The sequence below is a fragment of the Lithobates pipiens genome, unplaced genomic scaffold, assembly GCF_037356315.1.
Source record: "Lithobates pipiens isolate NorthernLeopardFrog02 unplaced genomic scaffold, aLitPip1_a1.2 Scaffold_18, whole genome shotgun sequence".
In the NCBI taxonomy this organism is placed as follows: domain Eukaryota; kingdom Metazoa; phylum Chordata; class Amphibia; order Anura; family Ranidae; genus Lithobates; species Lithobates pipiens.
This window is the reverse complement of record NW_027507758.1, coordinates 3,526,895-3,542,789: the sequence shown is the minus strand read 5'-3', so window position 1 is coordinate 3,542,789 and position 15,895 is coordinate 3,526,895. Positions and strand designations below refer to the sequence as shown.

The following is a 15,895-nucleotide window of genomic DNA, read 5'->3' as shown; positions in this document are numbered from 1 at the left end:
GATAGGAAGTCTCTCACAATAGAAGTCCAGAGAGTTACAGTTTCACAGCTGGATTCTCACAGCTACCGGATAGACCTCCTCTCACCAGGCCTAGAGTGTTTAAGTAAAGCAAAGTCTCTGCCACAGACTTGGATGTAACTGAAGGACGTAGGTAAAGTTAGAGAGCCATCATACGGTACCAGTATTTCGCAGCCGGTCCGGCGATACCGTATGAGTGTAGATCCATTTAGTGTCCTTCAACTGAGCCTCCAGGCTCCTTCAGAGGAGCCAGCCTTGTGCCTGGCCTCCTCCAGAACAGTCCTCCCCTGGTTGCTTCTCCAGTTGCCGGGCCTCTCCACAGATGAGACGGCACCGGACCACCTTTGAATCCTCCTTTCAGTTACTTTGCCTCGGGCTATCCAGCCCCGAGACTCGGAATTGGATGGATCCGCACCCCAGGCCATGAGGGCCATGGGAGCTGCTCAGGAGGACCAGGACCAATCAGACAGAAAGATCTTCTGGACCGGAGCCCAAAAGCACATGATGGCAGTACCTTAAGTACCCTCTCCCAGAATGCACAGCAGGATGACACTCCCACTGGGCTGGTTCTGAGAAAAGTGGCACTCGATACGCCTATCTCAACTGCGTTCTCACACTTGCCAGCGGTGGCAGTGACACCTGTGGTCGAGGAGAACCCAGTGCAATCCAGCTAGACTGGTACTGAAACCATAATTTGGCATAATTAACCCTAAAACCCAACTGTGGTTTTAGGAATATTAAATAGAAAAAAAAAACATATAGCGCTTGCTCGTCAGGAGCCGGCGCTACACTAATATACTATTTATGGTCGAAGCCCTTCACCCGGGATGGATGGGAACCACATAAACACGCCATAAGACTTCTTATATATCTGCATTATAGAACTTTCATGACCCAAGTGACTTAAACCTCTGAAGAAGGACTACATAGGTCCGAAACATGTCAGGTGTCACCGCCAGTATGTACTAGCCCACCAACCTTCCTAAGGGCGGCTTGTCTCCATACTGATGCGTGTATTGGGGTATATTGCTGTGTTTTATAATGTTATCTTTTTTCTATTTATTGAATGTTCACATGCAATAAAGTTTACTACTATTTTTATCTACTCACCTGGTCTGCCGATTAAGATCCACAGGGGTTACACCGTGCCGTGAGCACTAGGTTCTTTTTTCTGCCGTTGCATTGTGGATTAGACAGACCTGGTTTTTGAACATACACCTACCATTTCCTCCTGATTTCATTGGTAGCATGCCAAAATCTGACATTCTGGTTGTACCCAAGAAGATCGATGGAACAATCAGCCTGCCCATACATGGTTCAAATCTTGGCCGGTGTCTGCTGAACCAGCCAATATTCGAACCATCTATGGCCGGCTTTAAAGTGGGTGTAAACTTTAGCCTTAATGGCATTTAGTTTGTAAGATCCCTGTGTATCCTAAAGCATCACCACCTATTTGTAATAGAATAACCCGTCTCTCTATTTTTTGGAGTTCAGGACTGCTGAACTTTTGCAGCTTCTGTGCAGCTACTTCCTGTCTACACTCCAGGGGTGGCTGCATGGTACTGCCTTGCATCGGCATAGCTACCAGCTGTCCCTCATTTGGTGCAATGTCCCTCTGTCCCTCTTTCCTCCTCATTTGTCCCTCATGTTGGTCTAATCTGTATAGTTGTATATAAAATGCATTTTTTGTCTTTCAAAAAATGTTTCCCAGCACTAAACCTTTCATCTAATTACTAAATTGCTGCATTTGTAAATTTCAAAAGGCAATATAAAGTTATAGTAGTGGTAAAAGCACTAGTGGGTTTAACTAATAATTTTTTTTGTATCATTCTCCTTTAAGGGGGCGTGGCTAGGGGTGTGTCCTATGTCCACATACTTTTGCTAATAGGTGTCCCTCGTTCCCATCTCAAAATGTTGGGGAGGTATATATGGGGTTTGCTGATAGTGATAACTAGGGATGCACCAATACCGATACCGGTATCGGTATTGGCGCAGATTCTAGCCATTTTCACGAGTATCGGAAACCGATACCGGAAGTGACGTAGCTTGGGAGCGGACCGCCGCCTCCGCCCCTCCGGACAGTGCCCTCCCCGCCGCCTCCTCCCCTCCGGACAGTGCCCTCCCCTCCGCCTCCTCCTTCCCTCCGGACAGTGCCCTCCCGGCCTCCTCCTCCCCTCCGGACAGTGCCCTCCCCGCCTCCTCCTCCCCTCCGGACAGTGCCCTCCCCGCCGCCTCCTCCCCTCCGGACAGTGCCCTCCCCGCCTCCTCCTCTCCTCCGGACAGTGCCCTCCCGCCTCCTCCTCCCCTCCGGACAGTGCCCTCCCCGCCGCCTCCTCCCCTCCGGACAGTGCCCTCCCCGCCTCCTCCTCCCCTCCGGACAGTGCCTTCCCCGCCTCCTCCTCCCCTCCGGACAGTGCCCTCCCCGCCGCCTCCTCCCCTCCGGACAGTGCCCTCCCCGCCTCCTCCTCTCCTCCGGACAGTGCCCTCCCGCCTCCTCCTCCCCTCCGGACAGTGCCCTCCCCGCCGCCTCCTCCCCTCCGGACAGTGCCCTCCCCGCCTCCTCCTCCCCTCCGGACAGTGCCTTCCCCGCCTCCTCCTCCCCTCCGGACAGTGCCTTCCCCGCCTCCTCCTCCCCTCCGGACAGTGCCCTCCCCGCCGCCTCCTCCCCTCCGGACAGTGCCCTCCCCGCCTCCTCCTCTCCTCCGGACAGTGCCCTCCCGCCTCCTCCTCCCCTCCGGACAGTGCCCTCCCCGCCGCCTCCTCCCCTCCGGACAGTGCCCTCCCCGCCGCCTCCTCCCCTCCGGACAGTGCCCTCCCCGCCTCCTCCTCCCCTCCGGACAGTGCCCTCCCCGCCTCCTCCTCCCCTCCGGACAGTGCCCTCCCCGCCTCCTCCTCCCCTCCGGACAGTGCCCTCCCCACCGCCTCCTCCCTTCCGGACAGTGCCCTCCCTGCCTTCTCCTCTCCTCCGGACAGTGCCCTCCCCGCCTCCTCCTCCCCTCCGGACAGTGCCCTCCCCGCCGCCTCCTCCCCTCCGGACAGTGCCCTCCCCGCCGCCTCCTCCCCTCCGGACGGTGCCCTCCCCACCTCCTCCTCCCCTCCGGACAGTGCCCTCCCGCCTCCTCCTCCCCTCCGAACAGTGCCCTCCCTGCCGCCTCCTCCCCTCCGGACAGTGCCTTCCCCGCCTCCTCCTCCCCTCCGGACAATGCCTTCCCCGCCTCCTCCTCCCCTCCGCACAGTGCCCTCCCCGCCTCCTCCTCCCCTCCGCACAGTGCCCTCCCCGCCTCCTCCTCCCATTGGCATCACTAGGTGCAGGCCCACCCATCCTAACAGCCCACAAGCGTTGTTTTCTTGCTGCACAATGCCTTTAGTCCCTGACTGTCTCCTGTACCATGCCTTTAGTCTCTGACTGTCTCCTGTACCATGCCTTTAGTCTCTGACTGTCTCCTGTACCATGCCTTTAGTCTCTGACTGTCTCCTGTACCATGCCTTCAGTCCCTGACTGTCTCCTGTACCATGTCTGCAGTCCCTGACTGTCTCCTGTACCATGTCTGCAGTCACTGACTGTCTCCTGTACCATGTCTGCAGTCTCTGACTGTCTCCTGTACCATGCCTGCAGTCTCTGACTGTCTTCTGTACTATGTCTGCAGTCTCTGGCTGTCTCCTATACCATGCCTGCAGTCTCTGACTGTCTCCTGTACCATGCCTGGAGTCTCTGACTGTCTCCTGTACCATGCCTTCAGCCCCTGACTGTCTCCTGTACCATGCCTTCAGCCCCTGACTGTCTCCTGTACCATGCCTGCAGTCTCTGACTGTCTCCTGTACTATGTCTGCAGTCTCTGACTGTCTCCTGTACCATGCCTGGAGTCTCTGACTGTCTCCTGTACTATGCCTGCAGTCTCTGACTGTCTCCTGTACTATGCCTGCAGTCTCTGACTGTCTCCTGTACCATGCCTGGAGTCTCTGACTGTCTCCTGTACTATGCCTGCAGTCACTTCTGCCTATTGTCTCCTCCTTCCCTCTACCAGCTGTCACCTCTGCCCCCATGTCTCCCAATAACCCTCCTATCCCCATCCCCCCCCCCCCCCCTAGCGATCACAGCCTTTTCCATCTAAACTCTCCCACCCCACAATCCCTACTTCACCCCACCCTCAACTACCTTGCCCTCACTTACCCCTCCCACCCTGCCATCATCACCCGGCATCCCAAACAACAACCCCCCCCCCCCCACCTCCCAAACCACCCCTCTTCGTATATGATAGGTATCGGTAATTGGTATCGGCGAGTACATGTCAAGGATCGGTACTCGTACTCAGTGTCAAAAAAGTGGCATCGGTGCATCCCTAGTGATAACAGACCATGCATAATGTATGTCGAGTCCGTGTCTTGTAACCTCCATCGGACGGATTTGTGAGCGCGACAACGCAGGAGCACAACTGGGAGACGGGGGACAGAGCGTTGTCACCTTATAACAGGAAGTGCCGGAAAGAAACATTATCATTGAAGGAGTACCAGGGAGTATTTTCATGAAAGCTGTAGATTTAAAAATAATAAAAAAAACTCTCTTGAAATGACATTAACATGTTAAAGCGTATAAGAGAATTCAGTAATTGAGTTTACATCTAATTTAAACGTTCTAAAAGCCCCCTTTCACACTGGGGTGCTTTACAGGCGCTACAGCGCTAAAAATAGCGCCTGCATATCGCCTGTAAAGTGCCTCTCCTGTGTGAAAGTCCCCGAGGAGCGGTGCGCTGGCAGGACGCTAAAAAAAAAAGTCCTGCAAGCAGCATCTTTGGAGCGGTGAAGGAGCGCTGTATACACCGCTCCATCACCGCTCCTGCCCATTGAAATCAATGGGCACTGCTGCAGAAACGCTGCCAAAGCACCATTGCAGCGGAGCTTTTTGGGTTGTTTTAACCCTTTTTCAGCCACTAGTGGGGGGGGGGTTAAAGCCGCCCCGCTAGTGGCTGAATACCCCCCCGCAAAAACGACGGTAAAGGCGCTGCTAAAGATAGCAGCGCTTTACCGCAGAGAGCCCCGACGCCCCATTGTGAAAGGGGTCAAAGGAAAAAAAAAAAGTGATGTGCACGGCTCGATCTTCTGTAAAGCTCTGTGGAGAAAGAACTAGAAGTATAAGTAAAAAAAATACAGAAAGTAACGGTCTCTCCTGCTCCCAGGTCGTGTCTTTCGCGGACGATTGGAAGATGATCCTGATCTTTGTAACAGCAGAAGATCCGTGTAACTTCTGTGTTCAGGTAAAGATTTACCACAAGAGTCTTATAATGTTTTATAATCTCTTATAATGTCTTATAATCTCTTATAATCTCTTATAATCTCTTATAATGTTTTATAATCTCTTATAATCTCTTATAATGTTTTATAATCTCTTATAATCTCTTATAATGTTTTATAATCTCTTATAATGTCTTATAATGTTTTATAATCTCTTATAATGTCTTATAATGTCTGCTACCCTGAGAGATACAGTATTAAGTCGGTGGACCACAAGTGAGATGTAAAGCCTCGTTACATACAATCAGATTTTCAGACGGGAAATATGTGATGATGGGGCTGTTGGCGGTAAATCCGACCGTGTGTGCGCGCTCCATCGGACAATTGCTGACGGATTTTCCGCGGACAAATGTTGGATGGCAGGCTTTAAAATTTTCTTTTTCCGCTGAGACAAATGTGTGTTGTCGGATTTTCCGAGCGCGTGTACACAAGTCCGTTGGACAAACGTCCAAAGTACAAACACGCATTGCTCGGAACCGAGGACGAGCCGGAAGCGGTCAGTCTTGTAAACTCGCGTGCGTAATGGAGAATTAACATTTGCGACGCGGCAAATGATAAAATGTGAAAATGCGGCGCAACAATTCTCTTCTTCTATAATGAGATAATAATGGAGCTGCTTTGCTGGTGACACTGATGGAGATATTGCAAACGAATTTTCAAAGGCTTTTATCTTCTAGTGATATCAAGAATAAGATTATTATATTTTTTGTTTTTTTGTTTATTTGGTGCAAGTTACCACAACACCATTATCCCGGAGTTTTTAAGATCAAAGATACAACTATGTCGGTGTCCCTTGTTATTGTTACATTGTATTTTTTTAAATGTAACTGCCGATTCCCAAACTGTCAGTTGAAGTAAAACACACAGCCAAGTATTATTCTACACAATTTTTTTATCGTGCAATAAAAAAAGAAAACAAATAAAATTAAATACGATATCTGCCAATAGAACTTAACCAAAAAGTGCATTCTGTGCATCCAAAAATATAGAAAATATACCAAATCCAATCATTATTATTCAACCAAAAAATAAAATAAAAGCCTCATGCATGTGTCCTGCTTCTTAATATAGGGGGTCACCAACGCCAAGAGTTGGTGAAAGCAGGGGTCCGTCATCCGGAGATAATTCCAAAAATCATCCGGATTATTCTCCTGGAGCTCCCGCAGCAAAGGCATATGACAGAATTGGCCCCCATTAATAAAGAAACCAATTTTTGGTCCAAGAAATCCCCCTCCTCCTGTTCCTGGACTGGACTTGGATCAAAGCAATAACTCCAAGGCCAATAATAAATAACACGTTCTCTCCTCCGATTCCGCAACATGGCTGGTTGATGAAAACCAGAAACGAACTGAAAAGCGTGAATCAACACTCACCAAACTTCTACACACATGAAATTAGCAGAAGGAGCCCAAAGGGTGGCGCTAAAGAGCTGAAAAACCACGTAGTACATCAGTACATTCATGTTTGTTGGCTGACAATTCCTTGCCGTTTGTATGCAAAACAAAATCCAGGCACACGCCCTTCGGACAAAACTCAGAGGTTTTGTCTGCGGAAAATCTGATCGTGTGTACAGGGCTTAAGTCTACAGTACTTTTCATGACCACTAGGAAGCATCTTGTTCCCAACAACCATGAAGAACAGGGCTTGCTGTAGGTCACGATCATAAAAGAGTCAAGGCACTCAGGACTTGTTGTAGGATAAGTACTGTATATATATATATATTTGATATATTTGATATATTTGATATATTTGTGGATTTGCTCATACCAGAAAAACATCTGTCACTTAAAGCACAGCTTCAGGCTATATATGGGTTCTTTAATCTAGTGGGCAGCCTTGGCTGCATTACTCGCCTTCAATCCAAAGTTGACCCCATAGTTCCTCTTCTTCACCACATGATGTCCTCGAGCTTCCCAGGAAGGCTCAGGAATTACTATGAGTGCAGGGTGTCATATCCTCACCCCTTGAGCATGGCACCCAGGGCAGGACGTACCATTGAGCTTGACTGGGCTCAAGCCCATGGGCCCCGCCCAATAGGGGGCCCCGCCGAGATACATAGCCGAGTGTACTTCGCTCAGCTCCGTTCACAGTCACACCCAGTCCCGACCTATGATGGACATAACACAGGGACTGGATATGACTGTGAGCCATGCTGAGTACACTACTCTCGGCTCCGCTCGGGACTGCGAGAGGACCCGAGAGCCGCTGGGAGGACCCGAGAGCCGCTGGGAGGACCCGAGAGCCGACGAGAGGACCCGAGAGCCGACGAGAGGACCCGAGAGCCGATGAGAGGACCCGAGAACTGCCGAGAGCTGCCGAGAGGACCCGAGAGCCACCGAGAGTATCCGAAAGCCGCCGAGAGGACCTGAGAGCCACCGAGAGTATCCGAAAGCCGCCGAGAGCCACCGAGAGGATCCAAGAGCTGCCGAGATACACAGGACTCTGTATCTCGGTAGCGCCATTTTTAAACTTCAAGACTGCAATGACAAGGCAGCAAATGACACTGCCAGACTGCATTGATGGGCATTTAAATGTAAGGTTTTTTTCCTTAAAATTCCCTCCAAAACTTGGGGTGCGTGTTATACGCCGGCGCGAGTTGTACGCCGATAAATACGATAATGTATAGAAGGTAGGGCCCGAAAGTGACTCAAGCCCAGGGGCCCCCACCACCCTAAGTCCTGCCCTGATGGCACCCTGCAGGTTTTGGATAGAGTAAGGGAGGGTTATAGCCCCTGTCAGTTTTTTTTTTTTTTTTTTTTACTATCCTTGTCCCATTGCAGAGATAGCCCATAACTTCCTGCCCCATAGCCAAACAGGAAGTGACAGGAAATCTATGCAAATTAAGGGAATCCATTCCCCCCCAGGCCCTCAGAACTAGTGTCCTCGCTCGAAAAATTTCAGGGCAGGTCTTAAACAGCAAGGGGTGTGGCCTTGACAGGAAGGGGTGGACCATATTTAAATTAAAGGGGGAAATGAGTCTAGTCAGGCCTAGGGCAGCACAAAACCTAAATACACTACTGTCCCGGACTATCCACCATTGGGAGAGGACCAAGGAGCAGGAAGAGGACTCGATGGGGTTGATTTACCAAAACTGGAGAGTGAAAAATGGTGCAGAGCTCTGCATGGCAGCCAATCAGCATCTAAATTCAGCTTGTTCAATTAAGTTTTTCCAAAAAAACAAAACAAAAAACTGGAGTCTGATTGGTTACTATGCAGAGCGGCATCTGATTTTGCACTCTTCAGTTTTTGGAAACCAACCCCATTGAGTCATGTGACCAACCAGAAAAAACGGAATAGAAAGGCAAAGCATAGTGCTGGTGGGGCTCTTGGGAAGGGAGGGTGGGCACTATGGCCCAGAGTTGGGTTTTCTAAAGTTTTATGTCCTTTCATGTCAGAAATTCAATATGAAGAAGAAATAAAGAAATAAACGATTACCTGTGATTTCCATACTAAAGCAGAAGAACAGATGGGAAGTTCACGTGATTGTCTCCCCTCCCGGCACTAACCTACATTGTGCTAATGAGCCAAAAAACATCGACCATCATGTTAGAAACAAAATGTGTTACACATGTATGTAACTACAGCATGCAGAATACCAGGTGATCGTTCCTAGAAGTAGGGCAGACGGTGGACATATGGAAATCCTTTCTTTACAGTGCCTTGAAAAAGTATTCATACCCCTTGAAATTTCCCACATTTTCTCATGTTACAACCAAAAACATATTTTATTGGGATTTTATGTGATGGACCAACACAAAGTGTCACATAATTGTGAAGTGGAAGGAAAATGATACAAATAAATATTTGAAAAGTGTGGGGGAGGGGCATTTGTATGGCGCCCCCCGGAGTCAATACTTTGTAGAACCCCCTTTCTCTACAAGTCTTTTTGGAGCAATAGTGCTCCATCATTGGTATCAGTGGGAGGAATATTGCCCCATCATTGGTATCAGTGGGAGGAATATTGCCCCATCATTGGTATCAGTGGGAGGAATAGTGTCTCATCATTGGTGTCAGTGGGAGGAATAGTGCTCCATCATTGGTGTCAGTGGGAGGAATAGTGCTCCATCATTGGTGTCAGTGGGGGGGAATAGTGCTCCATCATTGGTGTCGGTGGGAGGAATAGTGCCCCATCATTGGTGTCAGTGGAGGGAACAGTGCCCCATCATTGGTATCAGTGGGAGGAATAGTGCCCCATCATTGGTATCAGTGGGAGGAATAGTGCCCCATCATTGGTGTCAGTGGGAGGAATAGTGCCCCATCATTGGTATCAGTGGGAGGAATAGTGCCCCATCATTGGTGTCAGTGGGAGGAATAGTGCCCCATCATTGGTGTCAGTGGCAGGAATAGTGCTCCATCATTGGTATCAGTGGGAGGAATATTGCCCCATCATTGGTATCAGTGGGAGGAATAGTGCCTCATCATTGGTATCAGTGGGAGGAATAGTGCCCCGTCATTGGTGTCAGTGGTGGGAATAGTGCCCCATCATTGGTGTCAGTGGGAGGAATAGTGCCCCATCATTGGTATCAGTGAGAGGAATATTGCCCCATCATTGGTGTCAGTGGGAGGAATAGTGCCCCATCATTGGTATCAGTGAGAGGAATAGTGCCCCATCATTGGTGTCAGTGGGAGGAATAGTGCCCCATCATTGGTATCTTTGGTTGGAATAGTGTCTCATCATTGGTGTCAGTGGGAGGAATAGTGCCCCATCATTGGTGTCAGTGGGAGGAATAGTGCCCCATCATTGGTGTCAGTGGGAGGAATAGTGCCCCATCATTGGTGTCAGTGGGAGGAATAGTGCCCCATCATTGGTATCATTGGTTGGAATAGTGTCTCATCATTGGTGTCAGTGGGAGGAATAGTGCCCCATCATTGGTGTCAGTGGGAGGAATAGTGCCCCATCATTGGTGTCAGTGGGAGGAATAGTGCCCCATCATTGGTGTCAGTGGGAGGAATAGTGCCCCATCATTGGTATCATTGGTTGGAATAGTGTCTCATCATTGGTGTCAGTGGGAGGAATAGTGCCCCATCATTGGTGTCAGTGGGAGGAATAGTGTCCCATCATTGGTGTCAGTGGGAGGAATAGTGCCCCATCATTGGTGTCAGTGGGAGGAATAGTGTCCCATCATTGGTGTCAGTGGGAGGAATAGTGCCCCATCATTGGTATCATTGGTTGGAATAGTGTCTCATCATTGGTGTCAGTGGGAGGAATAGTGCCCCATCATTGGTGTCAGTGGGAGGAATAGTGCCCCATCATTGGTGTCAGTGGGAGGAATAGTGCCCCATCATTGGTGTCAGTGGGAGGAATAGTGTCTCATCATTGGTGTCAGTGGGAGGAATAGTGCCCCATCATTGGTATCAGTGGGGGGAATAGTGCCCCATCATTGGTATCAGTGGGAGGAATAGTGTCTCATCATTGGTGTCAGTGGGAGGAATAGTGCCCCATCATTGGTGTCAGTGGGAGGAATAGTGCCCCATCATTGGTGTCAGTGGGAGGAATAGTGCCCCATCATTGGTGTCAGTGGGAGGAATAGTGTCCCATCATTGGTATTAAATCCACGTAAAGATTTTTTCAGGCCGGTTATATTCAATGTGTTTTTATTACATTCGTTATCATAAAGAAATAAATGGAAAATGAAAATACTTTGAGTTGGCGGGATTCATGGTTGGGTGATTCAGCGCGGAGCGTCCTGCCAGCAGATCGGGTTTTGTTCCCATTAAAGCGCCAATTGTCCGGAGATAAGATAACGCGGCCCGGTGACAGAGATCAGCAGATAGCGATCGATCTATTGAGGACAGGCAGATACCATCTCTGTGTAATCACCGGCCGGCATCGATTATCTCAGGCGGCGGTGATAAAGGATGTGGAAATAATGAGAATGGAATAAAAGATTCCCAGTGAAGGATTGTCGCTCGTTTCCTTGTTTACTGGAGCTGGAAAGTCATTACTCCTCATCCCATCCGACCCAGAGACTCAGAAATGTTATAACACACCCAACATCAGATCTCCTTCCTATAAGAAGTGCTATCATTGTGTCATTGTAATATTTCCAGGTATTTATCCCCCCCCCTCCCCCCCCTGACAATGCCTTCATCTGATCTTCTCTCCATAATGGTGACACCATCTTTGTCCAGGCATCATCCAGGGTCACCTTCCACTTCCTGGACTGAGATCCTGTCTCAGGGATGATCAAACCATGTAAATCCTGGTGTCTGCACAGGCTCCTGACACAGATCAGCCCCTTCTGCTGTTACCTTGTAGCATATCCAAAGCAAAGCTGTGTTCTAAATTGCCAGCAAACGACATTTTCCTGCTGGCTTAAATAAATAAATGGCACATGGATCCCCCCAAATGTCCCCCCCCGAAATACCCGCTGGTGATGTCGGCGACGGCTTCCTTAGCAACCATTGGCAAGCTGTCATATATATAGTAGTGGCAGAACTAATGCTTTAATATATGATGTTTGGCTCCCGCTGAGCAGTAAAGCCTCATACACACGATCAGATTGTTGGCCAACTAAACCGTGGACTTTTCTCCGAAGGGCATTCTCCCAAACTTGTCTTGCTTACATACAGCCACACAATTCTTGGCCAACAATCACGAATGTAGTGACGTACTACGTGGATTTTCAGCTCCTTAGTGCCACCCTTTGGGCTCCTTCTGCTAATTTCGTGTTAGTAGAAGTCTGGTGAGTGTTGATTTGCGCTTTTCATTTCGCGCTTTCCCGTTAGTTTCTGAACAGGCCGTTCGTCAACCAGCCATGTTGCGGAATCGGAGGAGATAACGTGCTATTTATTATTGGCCTTGGAGTTATTGCTTTGACCCAAGTCCAGTCCAGGAACAGGAGGAGGAGGAGTCCTTGGACCAAAAATTGATTGCTTTATTAATGGTGACCAATTATGTCATATGCCTTTGCTGCGGGAGCTCCAGGAGAATAATCATTATTTGCTGAATTATCTCCGGGTGGCGGACCCCTGCTTTCACCAACTCTTGGCGTTGCTGACCCCCCTATATTAAGAAGCAGGACACATGCATGAGGCTTTTATTTTATTTTATTTATTGGTTGAATAATAATGATTTGATTTGGTATATTTTCTATATTTTTGGATGCATAGAATGCACTTTTTGGTTAAGTTCTATTGGCAGATATCGTGTTTAATTTTATTTGTTTTCTTTTTTTTTTATTGCACAATAAAAATATTGTGTAGAATAATACTTGGCGATGTGTTTTACTTCAAATGACAGTTTGGAAGTAGGAAGTTACATTTTATAAAAATACAATGTAATAAATACAATGTAATAAATACAATGTAACATTCACAAAGGACACCAACATAGTTGTATCTTTGGTCTTAAAAACGCCAGGATAAAGGTGTTGTGGTAACTTGCCCAAAAAACAAAAAAAGACATAATAATATTATTCTTGATATCACTAGAAGATAAAAGCCTTTGAAAATTAATTTGCAATAACTCCATCAGTATCACCAGCAAAGCAGCTTCATTATTATCCCATTATAGAAGAAGAGAATTGTGCGCTGCATTTCCACATTTCATCATTTGCCGCGTCACGAATGTTAATTCTCCGTTACGACCGCGAGTTTACAAGACCGACTGCTTCCGGCTCGTCCTCGCTTCCGAGCAATGTGCGTTTGTACTTTGGACGTTTGTCCGATGGACTTGTGTACACGCGTTTGGAAAATCCGACAACAGACATTTGTCCGCGGAAAATTTATAAACCTGCCATCCAACATTTGTCCGTGGGAAATCCGACAACAATCGTCCGATGGAGCGTACAAAAGGGTCGGATTTTCCGCCAACAGCCCCGTCATCACACAATTCCCTTCGGAAAGTCCGATCGTGTGTAACGAGGCTTAAAGTGGGGTGCCCCCTAAAAAATTAAGTCAGCAGCTACAAATACTGCAGCTGCTGACTTTTAATAATCGGACACTTACCTGTCCCAGGGTCCAGCGATGCGGGGGTACAAAGCCCCCCCCCCCTCGTTCCCCGCTCCGCTCGCGGCGCCGGCATTCTTACTGTGGGCACCTGGCTGTGGCTTCACAGCTGGGCACCCACTGCGCATGCGTGAGCGGCACAGGGCGCCGTGATAGGCGGCACAGTCATCTGGGACACGTGACAGGTCCCAGATGACTGTGCGGCGCCGAGGGGAAGTGATGTCACCAACCCGGGCAATGAAGATGGCAGACTACGAGGGACCCCCCCTAGCAACAGGCATTTAGAGGTGAGTAAAAAATTATTATTTTTTTCCAATTATTTTTAATTTTATTTTTTTTAAGAATTTTAAACAACTTTTCATTTTTTTTGGTGGCAACACCACTTTAAGGCAAAGACCACAGTAAGTAAGCCAGAACAGCCAATCAGAATCTCTCTTTCCTTACTCTAACACGAATAAAATAAAATGATTTTGGTTGCGGAGTGTTGAGGCTCCTCCTTGAGTTCTTTGATCTCCGGCACTGAAAAAAAGGCAAGATGGAGAATTTGCATTAAGCGGCGTTAGAAGAAATCCGTTGGGTGTGGCGCTTATCAATCCTGGCACACATTCTGATTTTCCAAGTTCAAGATTTAATCAAAGAAAGTTCCTGTTGGCAGTTCTCCCTGCGTTTTTGCTCGGATAATATTCCATAATCATTGCGATTATTGTTACTCAACATGACTTCTGCCTCTCCCGAACCTGAATTAAATGCTTTTCTTATGTCTCTAATGTATTCTAATGCAACGTAACATATGATTAGTGTATTAGCAAAATAGAGCCCCCTGGTGGTGGACTTTTACTTCATCCACAGCACTTGCTTGCGGGACGGTCAGACTGTCTATGAAGCTCTCTATTTTTAAGCCACTACTAGACGCCACTTTTTTAAAGCCTATACCAAGCCGTATATTTCACTTCGACTACTGCTCCGGGGGCCGATTGCTACCCTGCCCCCAGTGTTTCCTCTAGTCCCTTTCTCTGCCCACTCGACGGGTCTGGGGATACTGTGGGCCTTTGTTGTCCACCTGCAGTAGAGCATTTATAGGTGTCTTGGCCTTGATTTTTTTTTACCGTCTACCTCTGGGGGGCCTTGGAGATTAAGAAATCACTCGAAGTGCCCGATTTTGTCTTGTTGCCTTTAATTACAAACATCCTGGAATATCTATTTAATGCTTCATTTTGATTTAAATGTGCTTTTGCTACCTACTCACCCCTGTGGAAGGAGACGTGAGCGCTCTGAAACGCGTAGGGTGACAAGATTTATAGTCTACTGTACTATATATTATTGATAACCATGTTGTTTTAAGCTGTTTTTCTATGATATGTTTTTATGATAGTTCAATTAATACATTTTGTTTCTGATTTACGTTTTTGATCTTTTGTACGTGCCTTCTAAAGTCCACCACTAGGGGTTCTCTTTTTTACTAGTTCCCAATTATTGGATGTGGCACAACAAGACTGCCGTTCTATACAATTTTCTTATGTTCAGTGTATTATTATTATTATTATTATTGTTATTATTTAATCGCCTATGGAATTAATTAAGCGTTTACGAATCTGAATAATAATAATTATTATTATCATTATTATGTACTAATACTGCAGCCCTATATCAAGCTGCCTTCAGCACACTGTAGATCCGGACCTCATCTCCCACAGTCCTCATCTCCAGCAGTCCAACATGTCCCCTGTACTGCTCTCCAATGAAATGTGCTGCTAAGACAGTGCAAGTGTTGTTGATTGGTCAGCTTGATTATTATTATTATTATTATTATTATTAATAATAATAATAATAATAATAATTAATAATTATAATAATAATATATTAATAATAATATAATAATAATAATAATAATAATAATAATAAAGAGATAAAATGAGGTGCCACTCAGGTAGAGAGGTAAAATCCAACTAGACTGCTGTGAGCGCAGACAGGGACAGGGGAGCTCATCTCAGCTCCAAGCTCAAGTGTCAAAGGAAATGAAAAGAAATTTAAGGGTGAAATAAGGACGGCTAAGATAGAACACGAAAGACACATAGCGGAGGAGAGCAAAAAAATCCCAAGAAATTCTTAAAAAAAAAAGTTTAAAAAAAGTAAAAAAGGGAGGACAGACCATATTGGCCCCATAAAGATTGAGGAAGGACATCTGGTTACAATGGATGGGGAGATGGTGAAGGTATTGAATTTATTCTTCTCCTCAGTCTTCACAAGGGAATCGGAGGGCTTCAGTAACCAAAACTGCAGTGTTTATCCTCATGACACATCACAGGAAGCCCCTCCATGGTTATCAGAGGACAGAATTAAAATTAGACTTGGGAAACTTAACATTAATAAATCACCGGGACCAGATGGCTTGCACCCGAGGGTACTTAGGGAACTCAGTCAAGTAATCGCCAGACTGCTGTTCCTAATTTTTACTGACAGTCTACTGACGGGAATGGTACCAGCTGATTGGAGAAAAGCCAATGTAGCACCAATATTTAAAAAGGGCCCCAAATACATCCCTGGGAATTACAGACCAGTCAGACTAACATCAATAGTATGTAAACTCTTGGAGGGGATGATAAGGGACTATATACAAGATTTTAGTAATGAGAACGGT

At 47.3% G+C, this 15,895-nt stretch overlaps 1 protein-coding gene across 1 annotated transcript in view; it reads left to right on the top strand.

Annotated features, from left to right (window-relative positions):
• LOC143986951 (phospholipase B1, membrane-associated-like) overlaps positions 1–15,895 on the top strand; it is a 200,230-nt gene that overhangs the window by 30,925 nt on the left and 153,410 nt on the right. The window contains exon 9 of the mRNA XM_077485364.1: positions 5,193–5,270. Coding sequence (XP_077341490.1) covers positions 5,193–5,270 — 78 coding nt within the window. The remainder of the gene's footprint in view (positions 1–5,192; positions 5,271–15,895) is intronic.